The sequence below is a fragment of the Crocodylus porosus genome, unplaced genomic scaffold (genome assembly GCF_001723895.1).
Source record: "Crocodylus porosus isolate Cpor-Errol unplaced genomic scaffold, CroPor_comp1, whole genome shotgun sequence".
NCBI lineage: Eukaryota > Metazoa > Chordata > Crocodylia > Crocodylidae > Crocodylus > Crocodylus porosus.
The window spans coordinates 38455609-38471997 of NW_017728907.1; the positions used below are offsets into that span (position 1 = coordinate 38455609).

Consider the following 16389-nt stretch of genomic DNA (forward strand, 5'->3'; position numbering starts at 1 on the left):
AGTGTGGCAGGGCCACATGGAAGCAAGCATCTCTCTCAAGGGGGAATGGACAGTGACAGCGAAGAAGACAATGAGACCAGCAGTCACAGCAGCAGCGGCAGCGGGAGCAGCAGTGACAGCAGCAGCGGGAGCAGCAGTGACAGCAGCAGCAGCAGCGGGAGCAGCAGCAGCAGCAGTAGTGAGAGCAGGGATTCTAAAGTTCAGGTAATGAGCTCACGTGGCTCAGTAGAAGGAGTGGTGGTGGTGGTGGTGGTGGTGGTGACGTGTGTGATTTCCATTACTGACGTCAGGTGACTTAGCATTGAAAATCAGAAAATTAGGAATTAATACAACAGAATGCAGTCGTAAGATACTGCCTAATCTGCAGTAAGAGCCCATCTTCAATATGCAGCCTCCACTTTAAAGCCCCTCCAGAAGTTCCACTACTTTGAACGCTTGTTAAAGACCACCTGAGCAACCACATTTTGCTGATTTACCAGTAATTTCTAGTAGGCATGGAATTGCTGAAATTATGTCCCTGAAATATTTATTTCCACTGTTGTTTTTGAAGTATAAGGCTTTTAAAATGTCCTGCTTCTGACTTTCGTCCCTCCCCCCAAAGGGGCTTCCAGAGATCTATCAGTATCGCTTCAAGTCGACACGTTGGCAGAAGGTAAGCATTCTGTGTTTATGGATTATGTGATGGGCTTTTCCCCAGCACAGGCAGGGCAAAAACCCGATGGACTTTGTATAGAAAGGACTGCCCCTTTCTTACAGTGTTTATCATGCCTACATATATAACTGTATTCCACAAAAAATATAGAAGGATAAAGGGCCAGATTCTCCCCTGCCATGCATCTCATGAAATCATTTCTGCTTGTGTAAAATGGGTGCAGAACTCTTTCAGAGTGGAGGGCAAAGTGCAAGACTACACTAATCTCATGTGAAGTATCTGCCATCAAAAGTTTACATAATGTGACAGGCCTGGCAAAGGTGCCCTTGACAGCTGTTGACAATTTACACTAGCAATAGCTTTAACCTGAGAAATAAAGCATGATAAACATCTAGAAAAAGATGTATCCTAGGGGCCTCGTGTATCAAGACACACACACACACACACACTAGCAGTCAGCAGGAAGGTAACGGGATACAGAAACAGGTGTGTTATGGGATCAGGTTCCAAATTCCCAAAAAGAAATGTACTACATCAGGGCTATCTGACAGGTGGTCTGTGGCCCCTGAGGGGTTAATGTGCAGCCCTTGGGCTTCTGGTCTGTGCACCACTCCCCCTTCCATGCCTCCTTCACCTTGGCTGTTGTTGCCAGAGTCCCAGGGACTCCTTCTGCTTCTGCTGCATGACCTCACCTCTGGGTGCACCCTCTGGAGTTCAGGGATCCCATGGCTGGAGATGTTGGAGGGACCTGGTGTGGTGTCTGAGCTGGTATACTACATTGCGAGGCAGGGGGCCAGAGTGGCTGAGGGAGGTGCAGCATGACCCATCCAGAGGTCCATGCAGTGTAGTGGGGGAGTTCACATGGTGCAACATGTGGCCCAGGGGTGTGTGGACCATCAGTGTGTAGCTGGGGTTACTGTGGCTCTCAGCCACTCAGAGGTTGGACAGCCCTGTATGAGGTCAGTGCTGCTCCCACATTAAGTGGAGACATTGTGTTGCAATTGTTTTTGGTGTTTTAATTCTCTGCGTGGTCACAGCCATTAAAGCAGAGGCACTATCTGAATCCGAATGCACTGTGTAAATGTCCTCAAAAACAGAAAGCAAAAATAAATTTTATTTAGAACCTAAATCTGAAAAGCCTTGGCATGTGAATAAATTAGGTATGCAGTAATACCATTAAAATCTACAAATATGAGATTTTTGGTTTGTTTAGGTGAGTCAAATCTACTTGGGCAATCAAGGATTGGCAGGCTACATACAGAAACATCACAAAAAACTGAAATATCTTGAAATAATTCAGCCCCTCAGTCTTGGTATAAAAGTTTATTGACAATAAGCACTTAATTAGAACCTCCTGGAAATCAATAGAAGATTGTTACAGAGGGTATTTTACAGGGTCATTTAGAACAACTTTATTCAATTGATCTGTTCAGGATGGTTTGCTTTTCTATTTGCAGTACCCAAAGAAGACCGTTTCAGGTGGCAACACTAGCAACAGCAGCTCTTCCAGTTCTTCTACAATGGAAGACACCTCCAAAGCAACTTCCCGGGTCAGTCTCTTAGTCTTTTAGAAACACAGTGTATGGATACCTGAGACTGGCAGAGTTGTATGAATTTGAAATTATTGCACAGCTGGTACAATGGGAAAGGAAAAATAGAGTGAATGAGTCAGTATAATGATAGGGCCAGGGGGAAGATTTTTGTGCAAGAAACCTTCCTTCCCTTACATTGCAGAGATGTCAAAGAGCCTCTTTTTACAGTCTAAGCCAGTGATCTGAAGTACCCTGAACTGGACTTGAGGGATTCTTCACTAAACTCCAGGCTCCCATTCATAGCTTTTGGGAATTGAGTAGCACCCAATTTCAAAAACTAATTTATAAATTACAGTGCTTGCCTCTTTTGAGAGCAGCCTGGCAGTAAGGATGGGGAATCATTCAGGCTGAGAGAAGCCTGAGACGATATTTCTCTCCTAGTTTATCTTCTTATCTCCCCATGTCTCATATCTCCCATCAGAAGATCTGGCATCACCCTGGTTGAGAATTACTGGTCCAAGCCTTGGGACTATTTGTTCCTATATCCTTTGAGTAGTAAAGCCACAAAAAAAGATGGATCATGATCTCTGTGCATGGAGCAACATCAGAGAACTTGTGCATGCCTGAGGCACAGCCGCCCAACTGTGGGCTCTTCCAGAGGTGTTGGAGGTGGACTGTGGCATAAATCTTTTAATCTAACATGTAATTTGCTAGAAGACCCTCAGTTCCTTGTGCCTCATGTAATTTGAATGTATGCCTTATGGCTTTATAGTCATTTGCAGTAGATCATCTCAAAGCAACCTGCACATTATTTACTAATTTTTTAAATAATGGCTTGGGGCTACTTAAATACAACATTGATTATTACCATTTATTAGGATTAATCTGCTGAGGTTAATATTGGTATTTGTTTTGTGGTAGCACGTAGGACCAGGATCTCATTGGACTAGGTGCTCTTCAAACAAAAAACAAGAAAGTGGTCCCTGTATCCCAAAAGCTTGCAATTGCCTTCTAAAATAAAAACCAGAAAGACAGAGGGAAACACAGCAACAGCTGGTCTCCAAAGCTCAGTGCTGAATATTACCAATAGATAGTATATATAACATATGCTCATTTAACATAGCCAGAGATCTTTCCCCCTATCCATTTACAGGAAAACAAACTTACTCTAATTCTGTGTTCTAAATCCCACAGCCCTTATTCAATCCTCACTCTATTAGAGCACCCGTTGATAACAAATAGGGTTTTAGCAAAGAATGACCAGTTTTGCTCATTGCATATATATATATATATCTATATATCTATATATCTATATATCTGTACATCTATATATATAAATACAGTGTGTCTGTGTGTAGATGCATGTACCTATTCATGTTACACACACACTTGTACATGTGCACACACACAAATACATATACTTACATACATTTAAATCATAAATGAAGTTAATATTTCTATAATGATTTCTTAATAATAACGTGGCATATTATTATATATTCTGCTCCTCTTTTTTTAGCTTAAATTCTTGGGAGATAAAACATCACCAGTACTGGCTGTTATTCTTCGTGCTGTCCAAAATGATAAGAAGCTGGCAGGCTTCCAGCTTGTGCTGTACTCAGATTGGTACTCCAGCAGACCCAGGATACAAGTATTTGTGTCAAACATCACAGAATCAGGCAGATGGAAACTCTGTGCTGATGCTTCAGTCATCAGTTCTCACAAAGCAGCAGTAAGTCTCAAAATGTTACACAGCTACATACATACCCAAACAATCAGTGTACCTAAAAAAAGTGAATGCTTTTCTCTTCCTCATAGGCTTATCTGAAATGGGGCAAGGATTGTCGGGACTACAAAATTTCTACAGAGATTGTAACTGGTCGGTTTGCTGATCACCCAGCTGTACAGATGAAACTAGAGTGGTCTAAAGTTCCTTCAGGAGTCAAAGCAATTGCACAATGGTAAGTTTTTTCAGTCATCTCCAGTATTGTATAGTACAGCTTCTGCAGTGTTTAAGACCAGATTCTGTGCTCCATTGAGATGTTGTTCAGTAAAGCAGGGGGCAAGGTTGGAGCTTGTCAGGGATCATTTGGCATTACTGCTATTCCAGATGACTTTACGCTGCTCTGGGCTCTGGTGCGGGTTCCTGTGGACTGTTCTCATTTACAGGCTAGTTGTCAGCGTCCCCTAAAGGACCATGTAGTGGCTGACACTGACGTAACAGCATAGTATGGACATGCACCTTCCCCTTCGCGTCCCTGTCCCCATCTATATCTCTCCAACCCCAGTGTCTGCTAACCTGAGGCTGAGTGCATGTGTGGAAAGCATCTGAGGTGGTTTCATTAGCTGTGCTCTAATGAATAGGTCAGCTCTGCCAGAAGAATTGTCAGCTGTCTGCATCATGTGCTTTCTGTCCATAGGGAATATCTGAGTATCTGTAGTCTGTGTAGACCTTCCAACTGACCTGTATTTTTTCCTTTTTAAGGTTTTACTCATTCATCCCTGGAACTGCATTTATGTTAGGTTTCTCAGAAAAAACAGACAAAAATCCTTCTCAGCAGGCCAAGATGACTGTGGCTCTAACTTCTCCAAGGACTTGCGATGTTGTCGTCAAATTGCCTGATGTAAATATAAAGTATAATCCTTGCAATTGCATAGCTCACCTGACAGAATGCTTGGCTAAATATTTACTTTTAAATTAGACCTAGGCCAACTCTGCAAAAAAAAAAAAAAAAAGAATTTGAAAAATGAACTGATCTATGGTTATTTGTGACCCTTTTATTTGCTTTCCAAGAATATTCATACAGTGACATTTTGTTCACAGAAAATGATTTTCTATGAATATTCATGCTAAATACATTTTGCATATGTAATTGCTCCAAAAGTGTTTGGCCAGCCATCTTAGAAATTCCTTCTGATTTTGGAAGTAATACATTCAGAAAGTAGAAATAATCTCTTATAGCTTAGTTGGATAGTGACTGCATATCATAAGTGCATAGTAAAAGCAGTAGTCACAGTGAGTAGCTAGTGGGCAGTGGATCGCCTGAATTATGTTCACAGAAATTGTTTCGCAGCCTATCTACAAATAATCTAGAGAGAAAGAGACTGAAATCACCAATAGCTTATTTACTGTCAATAGCTCTCCCAACTCTGTTTTTAGTTCATTTTCTTATTCCTTTTCAGATAATCATTTATGACAGAGCAGTCAGGCTCCCTGTGCCCCTCCCTCTCGATCCAATCGTACCATCTTCAGAAGTGCAGTCTCCTTCCTGGAATGTCTTTGCTGCAGCACCGTTTGCAATCCTCGAGACTCTTAAAGGTCAGCAGTTAATCGGCATCTGAGGCGGGAGCTGTGACAATCTTGCTTGCTAATTCATGTTTTCTGAGATTTACATGGGATTATTTTTCTCTCATTAAGAAATAACTAACTCCCCACAGCAATGTTAAATCCTTTCAAGTTGGAGGGAATCCACTGTATATTGTAAAGAAATCCCATAATGTTAAACTTTCCAAGGAACTACTCACATTAAAGTGCATGATGCTGTTGTTTCAGATCCAGTAGATTGGCTGAAGTCAAGATAGACTTCCATGGAAATACAGGACCCAACTTTGAATATATTTGTGGAAAATCTGAGCAGATAGCCTTTTAATTGCCAAAAATCTAATTTTGCTAAGGTGTGAGGTTATATTTTTTTCATACCTATAATGGAGATTGTGGGTACTGAAAACTCAATATCTCTATAGAAAAATACATATTGCCTCACTCATATTGCATTATGGAGTTTAAAATAAGACATGGCATTAAAATAGATCTCCCTTATGGAAAGGAAAATATTCACTTGTTTTGGGACTTGTTTTTTTTACCAGCTCAGTGTTCAGTTTCTGACGACAACATCACAACTTTCAATGGAGTTGAATTTAACTACTCGATGCCTGCAAATTGCTATCACATCTTGGCTCAGGATTGTAGCCCAGAACTGAAATTCCTGGTAATGATAAAGAACTCAGAAGAGTCTGACCTGAAAGAACTTAATATCAAGCTTGGTCATCAGTAAGTAATTCTTGGCCTTATGTTGATAATGCAAAGCTATTATCTCATCCAGATGTAATAAAGGCTTAGGTGGAATCATTACATTGATGAATCTGAAACCCAAGTTGCATAAGTGTTTCCCTTAATTGTCTCACATTTATACTGAATAACATACATAGGAAAATTGAGGATAATCTTAGCCTATATCTAAGTATGTATAATATAGGTATATATTATAAGTATCTAGAATGTGTTTATAAAGATGAAATATTGAAGCATATGATAATGCAGACAATCAGTGCTGTTTAGTGAGAGACCATATTTTATATACAGAGTGTTCATGGACATGATCAGAATAGGATATAAATTAATTTTCTTTCTCTTAAAAGTGAAATGGACGTGTATCCTGAAAGTGGACTTATCAAACTCAGGGTCAATGGTGTTGAAACCCCCGTAGCAAACATCTCATTTACAACTGGCTCTGGTAGGTGATACCATGTACATTTTATTCCATTTTTAAATTATGTGTTGGGAAACAGAGGAGAAAAGAAATACTTCAATAGAGATATTTCCATTAGCTTAGCCATGACATTGCATGAAGTAAATTCTTTTATTTTCAATTTAGGACCAGTGAAGATTTCAGAATACATCTTTGCATAACAGTGTTTATAAACACAGGGCCTTAAATAGCTACAAAAATATATGGGAATTAGATTAACAATTAAAAGGCTTCATTATTTTTCTGAGAAATAAACAGTAACAAATTAATGAAGACAATGTGACTATTAGGACTCTTACCTTCCATACATGCAAACACTAAGCTATTTTATAGTGTATTTTGTTTCTCTAACAGAAAAAAATAAAGATGAACAAAGCATTTTTACGTAATTATAAAATTCTGGTATGTTTTATAACTTCCTTCTTTGAAGAAAGTTCACTTGTATTTCTTTATTACAGGTGCTTCTGTAACAGTCAACAGTGAGGGGGAAGGACTATCACTTGTAGCCCCAGACTATGGCATTGATAAATTATATTTTGATGGACAGGAATTCAAGGTATGTATCTCTCCTATGTTAGTGATTTTATGTTTACAAAATACCGTGGAACGTTTATAAAATTCCACAGTTTGACAAATTAGACTCTGTACTGACCAATCATATTACAAGACTATTGTAGCTAAATAAAGTCATTTATTGATGAAGTCACCAAGCTTGCTCTCAGAAATCACACTTAGTCAAAATAAATGGAACTTTAGCATAGGTGTAAGGGTCTTGGTTAGCAAAGCTAACTGCAAAATCAAGATAAAAACCTCTAGTTAGCATAGCATCCTGTTCTTCTATAATACTTCTAATCTAATAATATTAAAATGCTTCACAGACATCAGTCAGTACCATAAGTCTCACAGGTAGTAGCATTGTAACAAAGAGAAGTCAGAAACCTGGATGCTAGAAAAATGGATCCTTGTTCTCTGTGTGTGTGTGCGTGTGTGTGCGTGTGTGTGTGCAGAAGCACATTATATTTCATAAATTCTAATAGAAAAGCTGTCTAAATAGTCCTGTCTAGGAGTTGCTAATTTAACTATTATAAAAACATCCATCAGACAAAATATTAAGCATCAATCAATAAACTAGACACTGGGATTTTTCTAAAGGGCATAGTGTACCAAACTATGTTAGGTGCCTTGAAAATTATGGGAAAATTATTATTACAAAAAATGAATACATATCATGGTCTTTAGAAATAAATATAGTGACTTTACATTACATTTCATTTCCCCCTGAATTTATATCAGGAAACCACTTTCATAAAGTTCTATTCTATTGACATTATCTCTTAAATATGAACTTGAATTAACCTTTGTGTTTTTTTAACAAAGATTCAAGTTGCTTTATGGATGGCTGGAAAAACATGCGGTATTTGTGGAAAATATGATGCAGAGAATGAAGAGGAATATCGGACACCAAGTGGATCCATAGCTAAAGATGCAGTGAACTTTGCTCACTCCTGGATTCTTTCAGAAGCCCCCTGTGCTGGCAGTATGTATCCAATAAATATATTGTGGTATTTACTAGAGTTGGTCAGAAAATTGAATTTCTATCTTGCAGGAAGTTCTGAGATTTTTAAAAAAGAATGTGTCCCAAATTGTTATAAGAAACTTACATTTCAAAATAATTTTGGAGACTAAAACTTCCATAATATTTTGATACAGAAACATTAAATAGGCCTCACAGAGGTTTTGTTTAGATAATTGAACCATATACAATATTGGCATCAATAATATCAATATCAATGCTATTCATATCAAAATCATTACATTTTAAAAGTTACAAAAAATTAGAAGCTGAAGCAAGAGAAAAATATAAGAAATAAAATGCCCTATTTCATTTTTTTTCAAAACATTTCCACTGAAAATTTTGTTGAAGTTGACAAATTCCCACAAGCTGTTTCAGTTTCAAATCTGTACCTTCCAGTGGAAATATCAGTATTTCATCATTGCTTTCCCAACCAATATTAATCACAATTAGTAACAATTAAAAGTTTTGGATCAATGAGATATATCTTTAGTTTCTGTCAAAGCATGATTTATACTAGCTTCATTAACTTTAAGCCCATAAGCAGTGAGACAAGCACGTTTTTTATTTTAAGCACTTGAGTAAAGTGTTTTGATGAATTGTGGCCCTAGAAATATAGTCCTGTCAGATTGATGTGCCAGTGTAAATGATGCAGTCAGTGCATGTGCGTGTGTTTGTGTGTATGTGTGTGTGTACACATAATGTGCTACATATACTGTAATCATATCATCCCATCATTGGAATGTAAGGAATAGGCAGCTTTTATTTGCTTACTAATTTTCTCTTCCTTATGTTCTTATTTGCCTTTGTAATGAAGATTTGACACTCTAATTACCCACTATAATACTTCTATTTAACATACACTTATGGAAAGTCAGGACTAGGTTGAGGTCCAATAACAGACTATTTTGATCACCGTACATCAGACCTATTTGATTAAGCAACAAGGAGTGCATCTTTATACATTGATTCATGCATAAGCAGCTGCATTTAATTAGAATGACCAGGATATTTGTACCATTCTGTATTGATTATTGTATTTAGGCACAACCTGATTTTTTTTTCTACTTAAGACTGAGCTCTATTGTCTATTAAACTCAGGTTTTACACTAACTCAGTGAGCCAATTTATCCCTTTTAATGTTAATTAAAAATCCAGTTGCATTTCTTCATATTCATCTAGAAGTAACTCAAAATTCCATCTGAAATCAGCTTCCTGTATCCATATGCACATCAGATTTACTAAAGGAAATGAAAGTAGTCAGTGATATTGTTTTACATATGATTTCAATATAGTCTTAGGTGGGCCAGTTCATTTGGTATTTGTGAAATATCACTATCAAGTGGGAAGTCTGAAGAAATGTTGTGTGTTTTACACAAGTATTTTTTCTTTTTTTGCAGCATGTAAACTACAGCGTTCACTTGTGAAACTTGAAAAAACAGTTAGACTTGAGGGAGAGGACTCAAAATGCTATTCAACTGAGCCTGTGCTGCGTTGTGTGAAAGGGTGCACACCAACTGAGACTACCCCAGTCACAGTTGGCTTCCATTGTGTCCCAGTCGGTAAGTCAACAAAAATCCTAAGGTACAGAAACTTCCCTAATATTCAGCACTGTAGATTCTGATTCAACTTGGTCTCAGACATAAGCAGTGATTTCAGTAGGACTTCTTGTATGCTTGAAGTTATACATGTGTGTAAGTACTTTAGAAAGCAGGGCCCTTAATTTCTAATACAGAGTGTCTGAGACTTTCTTTAGTGGAAGACAAAATGCTGATTTGGTTTTATAACATTCTTCATAGGAATGACATTTAAAACACATAGCTAAGTGGGTATTTCATGTCATCTAATTTTTATCAGTTTCTGTCTCTGGACCCAGTCCTGATTCCACTGAAATTATTAGTGTTTTGTCAGTGATGGAGCAGGTATAAACTGGCCTTCAAAATAGCAAGTGAGATTTCAGGAATATTGGGATGTACAGGGTAGTTTTCTTTTAGTTTTTAATTTGACATTGCTAAAAAAAAAATAATTGATTTAAACTGAAGTATTGTAAGTGAAAATTATAATCACTGGGCATTTTTAATAGTTGATTGATTGCATTTAGGTTTCTTGTGATGCCTACTTTACCTTCACTTAGAGGAAATGTGCATGACAATGAGAAGTCAGGTGCAGTGTATTAGTGAATACAGTCTGATGCATATAAAATGATTCTCACTCTAATTCTGTTTATCATCCTTTTTTACTTAATTTCAAGATTCAGTTTCCAACCTGCTTGAAGGACAGATGAAGCTTGACCAGAAGTCTGAGGATACAGAGGATGTAGTTGAAGCCCATACCGCATGTTCATGCAGGGACCTTCACTGTTAGTTAAGGCTACATTTCAGCATATGCGGAAATTTGAGTGTTTATTTTTATTCTATGATGCCAGAAAATTCATCCTGGGCAAGCATAGAGTTGTTAATTTAAGTGTTTAAAGTCCTACTGAATCTTCTTAAAGACGATCTAAAAAAATGTTCAACATTATCATTGTAAAACTTCTGAAAATTCATAAACATCTGATTTCCTAATAAATTTTTGCATTCAAAAAGAAATGCTGGTTTCTTTATTTCACTGTATATAGAAATTAAGAGGTCTGTTCTGCTTCTTGTCACACACTTCCATCATTCTGAGTAACTCTGCCTCTTACTGCAGCATACCAAGTGTCTCATTTTGCTGTTAGGTAAGCATGAACCAAGAGCATCTTAACAGAAGTCAGTGAGGTACATCAGTGTGAAACCAGAAGTAGTGAGGGCAGAATTACATCCAACAACTCCTGTACCTTTCATGTGAAATCCTGGTCCCAGTGACATCCATGTCAGTTTTTTCATTGATTTCAACAGAAATAGGTTTTCACCCTTTGTGTTTAGCTGATTGATTCAAAAGCATCCCACTCAGCAGAATTTCAGTTAGCCATTTTATTACTGGCTACTGTTTATTTTTAGATGAAATTATGCCTGCTTGTTTGGGCATAATGCTACTGTAAGAATATAGCAAAAATGTAGAGATGGAAAGTTCAACAGCTGAAACTATTTATTAATTCACTCAAGAGGCTTCATCTGGCAGTATTGAAATCAGTGGGAGTTTAGCCATAGACTTCTCCCTGTGCTAAAAGCAGGCCTTTAGCTTCTCAGGGCCTGATCCAAGAGTGCTAAAACAATTTAGAAACTTTCCACTGACTTTCAGGGGCATTTGATCAGAGCCCTTGCTGAACTAGACAAGCTACAGCTGAGCGATAGATTCCACATCCCTGCCCCACCAGCTCAGAGCATGAGAGGTTGTGACCAGTGAGTGGATTTGGAGTCTCTATACCACCGGCTCTAGGCATTAAGTGTGCCTATACATGAGCCATGAGGCTGCTCCAACACGCTGTAATTATGGTGCGTTGGAGCAGACTCGATTAATTAAGTCTGCTGGAGTGTGGTAATTACCGTGCTCCAGCAGACTCCAGCATCTTGTGTCTGAGCATCTCTGCGCTGAAAAATGACAGTAGGGGCATTTTAACTAAAATCATTCAATGAGCTTTAGTTAAAGCACCCGACTGCCATTTTTCAACATGGGGATGCTGATGCATAAAATGCTCCAGGTGTTTTATTTAAAGTGGCTCTTGGAGCTGCTGTAATTAAAGTCCCCCCTGCCCCAGCACCACATGTATAAATGCCCTAAGAAAGAGATTAAAGAATGGCTAGGATCTGAAAACATGCTCCTCCTACTGGGACTTTCTCTTGTTACTGAACTGGATATTGGGGGAGCACATCCTACATAAGGCACTATTCTGCTAAGAGCCTCATGTTACATAAATCAGAGGCAGTTGGAACTGAGACACTGAATTAATTTGTCTCAAAGTGATTCCTGGTACCAGGAAATAGAAAGCAAACAAATACTGAATGGAAGAACGGGGCAGCTAGAAGCCTCACCAGAGCTGAAACTCTGGTCATGTGGAAGTTATCATGAGGAGGTTCTGACAGGACGCCACTCCATGCAAGCAATCGGTGCTGGTTAAAAAGCAAAACTTGCAGCAATTACTCATACATTTTCACAATGCCTGATTCAGAAACGTTGTAGAGAAACTCAAGAAGAGTTTGGGATTGGTGTGTGAAGAGGGCAATTTTGGGACAGCTGATTGAGTCTCAGGTAGGAGACTGGATTCTTATAACACCCATCTTTAAAAACAGCTCTGGAGGCAATCCTGGGATCAGCAGACCAGCAAGTCTTCCAACTATCTGCAGCAAATTAGGAATCTTGTCTCACCATTCTGCTGGAGTTCTTTGAGGATGTTATCAAACATGTGGACAAGGGGGATCCAGCTGCTGTAATACATTTGGATTTTCAAAAAACTTTCTTGTGGTTCTTAAAAAACTGAGTTGTCATAGGTTTGGAAAGAAAGTTCATTCACAGACTGGTTGAGAGAGAGGAAACAAGGTCAAGGCTAAATGTTCATTTTTCAGGATGGAGGAAGGTCAGTAGTGGGGTTCCCTTAGGGAACTGGTGCTGGGGCTAGTTTTGTTCAACATCTTCATAAGTAACCTGGAAAAGCAAGTATATATTGAAATTGTAAAGCTCACAGATGATATCAAATTATTCCTGGCAGTCAAGTCCTAAACTGGTGGTTAGGAGTTGCAGAAAGAGCTGCAAAACTGAGTGAATGAGCAATAGAAGTGGTAGAGGAACTTCAGTGTTGGCAAGTGCAAAGTAATACACATGGGGAAATACAACCTCAACTATACATACCCAAAGCTGGTTTTTGACCTAGATGTTACAGCTCAGGAAAGAGACCTTGGAGTCATTGAATATCGGTCTCTGAAAACATCAGCCCAATGTGTAACAATGACCAAAAAAGTTGGGTATCATAAATCCCTGTATATGCCCATGTATAAATCTTGAATATTGTGTGTAGTTCTGTCCTCCACATTTTAAAAAGTATGTAGTAGAATTAGAAAAAGTATGGAGAGGTATAGAAAAGGACAACAAAGATGATTAGGGGTATGGAGCAGCTGTTGTACTAAGAGGTACTGAAAAGGCTAGGACTTCAGTTTGGAAAGGAGAAGGCTGGTGATTGTGGGGTGGGAGGAGGAAGGAGGGATTTCATAAAAAACTAACAGCATTGCAAAGGGGTAAATAAAGTGAATAGAGATCTGTTATTCATCAAGTCTGAATCTGGATTACTAGGTACACCCACTGAAATTAAGGTGAGCTAAATTTAAAAGAAGAAGTACTTTTTCCCATAGCATGTGATTAACTTATGGAACTTGTTGCCACAAGAGGTTGTGGAGGCAGCTGCTGTCATTGAGTTAACAAAGGGATTAGACAAATGTATGGAGGACAGATCCATTGGGAGCTATTACAGACAGCATCAGCGATGTATGCTCTGACATACCTAAACAAAGATGTGGTACCAGGGAGGGTACAACAGTACAGGAAGACCTGTGACCCTTGACAAAGCATTTAGAATTGCTGTGGAGTGCATGGTATGCAGGCTGGAATGAAACAAATGGAGGATGGTAACATGGATAGATATGAATGATAATTCAAATTAATAGTAAAAAGAGATCTAAGATGCAAAGGGCCCTCTGATTAGATACAGTATCTCATATATTCAGCAACCTGCATTTCAAAATGGCAGCGCAGGCACTCATTTGATGAGCTTTAGTTAAAGCACCCCCACACTGCAGCATCCTGGGGTGTTCTAATTAGATTAATTAAGTCTGCTTTGACATGTTCAAATCAGAATTTGTCAGAGCATGTGTATAGGCACCCAAAGGCAAAGGGAGAAAGAATAGCACAAGGAGATGCATGTGCTGTGACAAACTGACATAAGCCAGGAAGATACCTGATATACAGGAGAAGTGCAATTAATTATATAACTTTGAAAGAGTTTGCAAGCAATAGCAAAGTGTGAGCAGGATGGACAAAGAAGACAGTGATAGCATGACTAGCTCAGATTGATTCCTCATGTGAGTAATGTACTACGCTACAGCACCAAATGATTAGAATATGAAGCTGAAAGCGAAGTAAACGTTTAAAGTAATGGCTAGGCACTGCTAGTATCTCTGAACAAAAAGTCACAGGTGTTAGAAAGTAAATGCGTAAAACTCATGGCTTAGAATTTTGATTGTATTTATGTTAAAGCAACATGCAGCCTAGACAAATGGTAAGTAAGAAACTGGAAATATAAAATATATAGTAGTACATGGGGAACAAAACTCCATTATTAAGATAAAAGTCTGTCAAACCCCACATCTCATGAAGAGGATGCATTCATTGAGACAAGGACCAAGCAGTTGAGGTGTGTTTGAAGATGCCTTCCAGAGGCAAAGAAACAGCTATGAGAGGACAGAGCAGCTGAAAGGACCCAGCTACCCATCGCACATCTCCAGGGGAGTTCCCTTTGCTCTTCTGCAGATGCAAAAAAAAAAAAGAAGAAGAAGAAAAGAAAAAAATAAATAAAAAAGAGCTGAATTCTCTGAGAATCACAGAGCAGGTAAAAGCGTTAACAAGTTGAATATGTGTTGGTTATCATAGAAAAAACCCAAAAGAATCAACTACATATATAACAAGAGGACATTTTCCACTATCTACCAGGAGAGAAATGTTGGGATGTGGTGGATGCCAAACACTTTCCTGTGCTGAATGTGTCAGCAGAATTCTGACAAGCGCTCACAGAAAAACAACAGATGTTTGTGCATATTCAATACCCTATTTGGGAGATGCTGTTTCTGCAGATTGCGTTTGGGCTGCATTTGGCATCTAAGGTTTTTTCAGTGGAAAAATACCACAATTTTTGGTGCTCTAGCAGGTATTATGATATACATAGATAACATTTTGATGGAGGGAAAAACAATAGAAGACAGTGACTGTGGTCTTGGAAGAGTCAGAGGTGCTGGATTACTAGACAAACAAAAAAGTCAGGGAAATAACGTTCTTGGAAGAGAAATTAACCAAACAAGATATACAAAGGATGGTTGAGGCCATTGCTAATATACTTGTTCCAACTAACAAATAATATTGAGATTCTTTGGAAGGGTAAACTACTTTGGAAATGTGTGCAATGTGTAGTTGCATGCATCAGCAAAAGTTCAATGAACTTGGGTTGTAAATCCTAATAAAGGAGTTCGCAAGCAAAAGGAACTGATTAGGGAGATCCCAGTGCTGTGGTACTATGACAAAAGCATCCATCCAAGAGAAGGCACAGTAGGCACTCCAGTGTGCTTTGCAGGCTCCCCTGTGCTCCTGGGCTAGGGACAGACATTCAGAAAGCCTGAGCCTGAATTGATTCAATCTTTGCAGGTTAGTCTAACCTGCAAAGCTTGAACCGATTTGGAGGTGGATAGACATTCCCTTTTCATTCCAGAAATGCAGGCACATGCCTACAGTGGCTCAGGCTAGAAGCCAAAGGGTGCTAGAGCATCCCTCCCTTCCTTTCCATAGTGCTAAGCACAGTGGGATGTGGCCAGGCTTGGCAGAAACCTCTGATTAGGGAGAGGTGTAAACCCTCACCCTGCCTGCAGGTCCCAGGCTTTTTCCCACACACTGCTCAAGGGGTGGGAGTATTGCCAGACCCCAGACCCTGGCTAGGTCTCTGAGGCAAAGGGGGTGTGTGCAGTGCATGTATCAGTTGATGATACTGAGCTTTGCAATCTCCCTCTCCCTATCTGCAAACCTGACAGGGCTGCAAACCAGGAAGCGGGGAGAGGGAGGAGGGTGATAAAACCACAGTGTTATCAGCCCATCCGGAAAACTAAAACCTCTCTCATTAGTTCAAGCTCTTCTTAAACAGCTTGTTCCAGGGAAATTATCAGCTACCCTGCTGATTAGCTCAAAAAAGCACTAAGTGCTGTCTGCCTGTCCCAGTGAAATTGGAGACACAGACACCTCTCAGCATTAGCTAGTATACCACATGCCTAGAGCCTGTGGGGCTGGGGTCCTTGCTGTGGGAGATGGGAGGGGGTCCTCCCTACAGGAGGAAGTTTTGGCAGGGAGGGGTTGGGGGAGGGCAGTGTTTGTGCTGGGGGTTAGGTCATGGGGATTCTGTCCCTAGGGGAATACCAGCATCTGTACTTGGGGGTCTGG

General features: G+C 39.3%; 1 protein-coding gene across 1 annotated transcript in view; it reads left to right on the forward strand.

Annotated features, from left to right (window-relative positions):
• LOC109306979 (vitellogenin-2-like) overlaps positions 1-10868 on the forward strand; it is a 27046-nt gene extending 16178 nt beyond the window's left edge. The window contains exons 24-36 of the mRNA XM_019530604.1: positions 112-204; positions 602-652; positions 2110-2202; positions 3704-3916; positions 4003-4145; positions 4670-4808; positions 5368-5503; positions 6052-6235; positions 6604-6698; positions 7172-7269; positions 8091-8250; positions 9687-9848; positions 10538-10868. Coding sequence (XP_019386149.1) covers positions 112-204; positions 602-652; positions 2110-2202; positions 3704-3916; positions 4003-4145; positions 4670-4808; positions 5368-5503; positions 6052-6235; positions 6604-6698; positions 7172-7269; positions 8091-8250; positions 9687-9848; positions 10538-10650 — 1680 coding nt within the window. The 3' untranslated portion in view covers positions 10651-10868. The remainder of the gene's footprint in view (positions 1-111; positions 205-601; positions 653-2109; positions 2203-3703; positions 3917-4002; positions 4146-4669; positions 4809-5367; positions 5504-6051; positions 6236-6603; positions 6699-7171; positions 7270-8090; positions 8251-9686; positions 9849-10537) is intronic.
• Positions 10869-16389: the final 5521 nt, after the last annotated feature.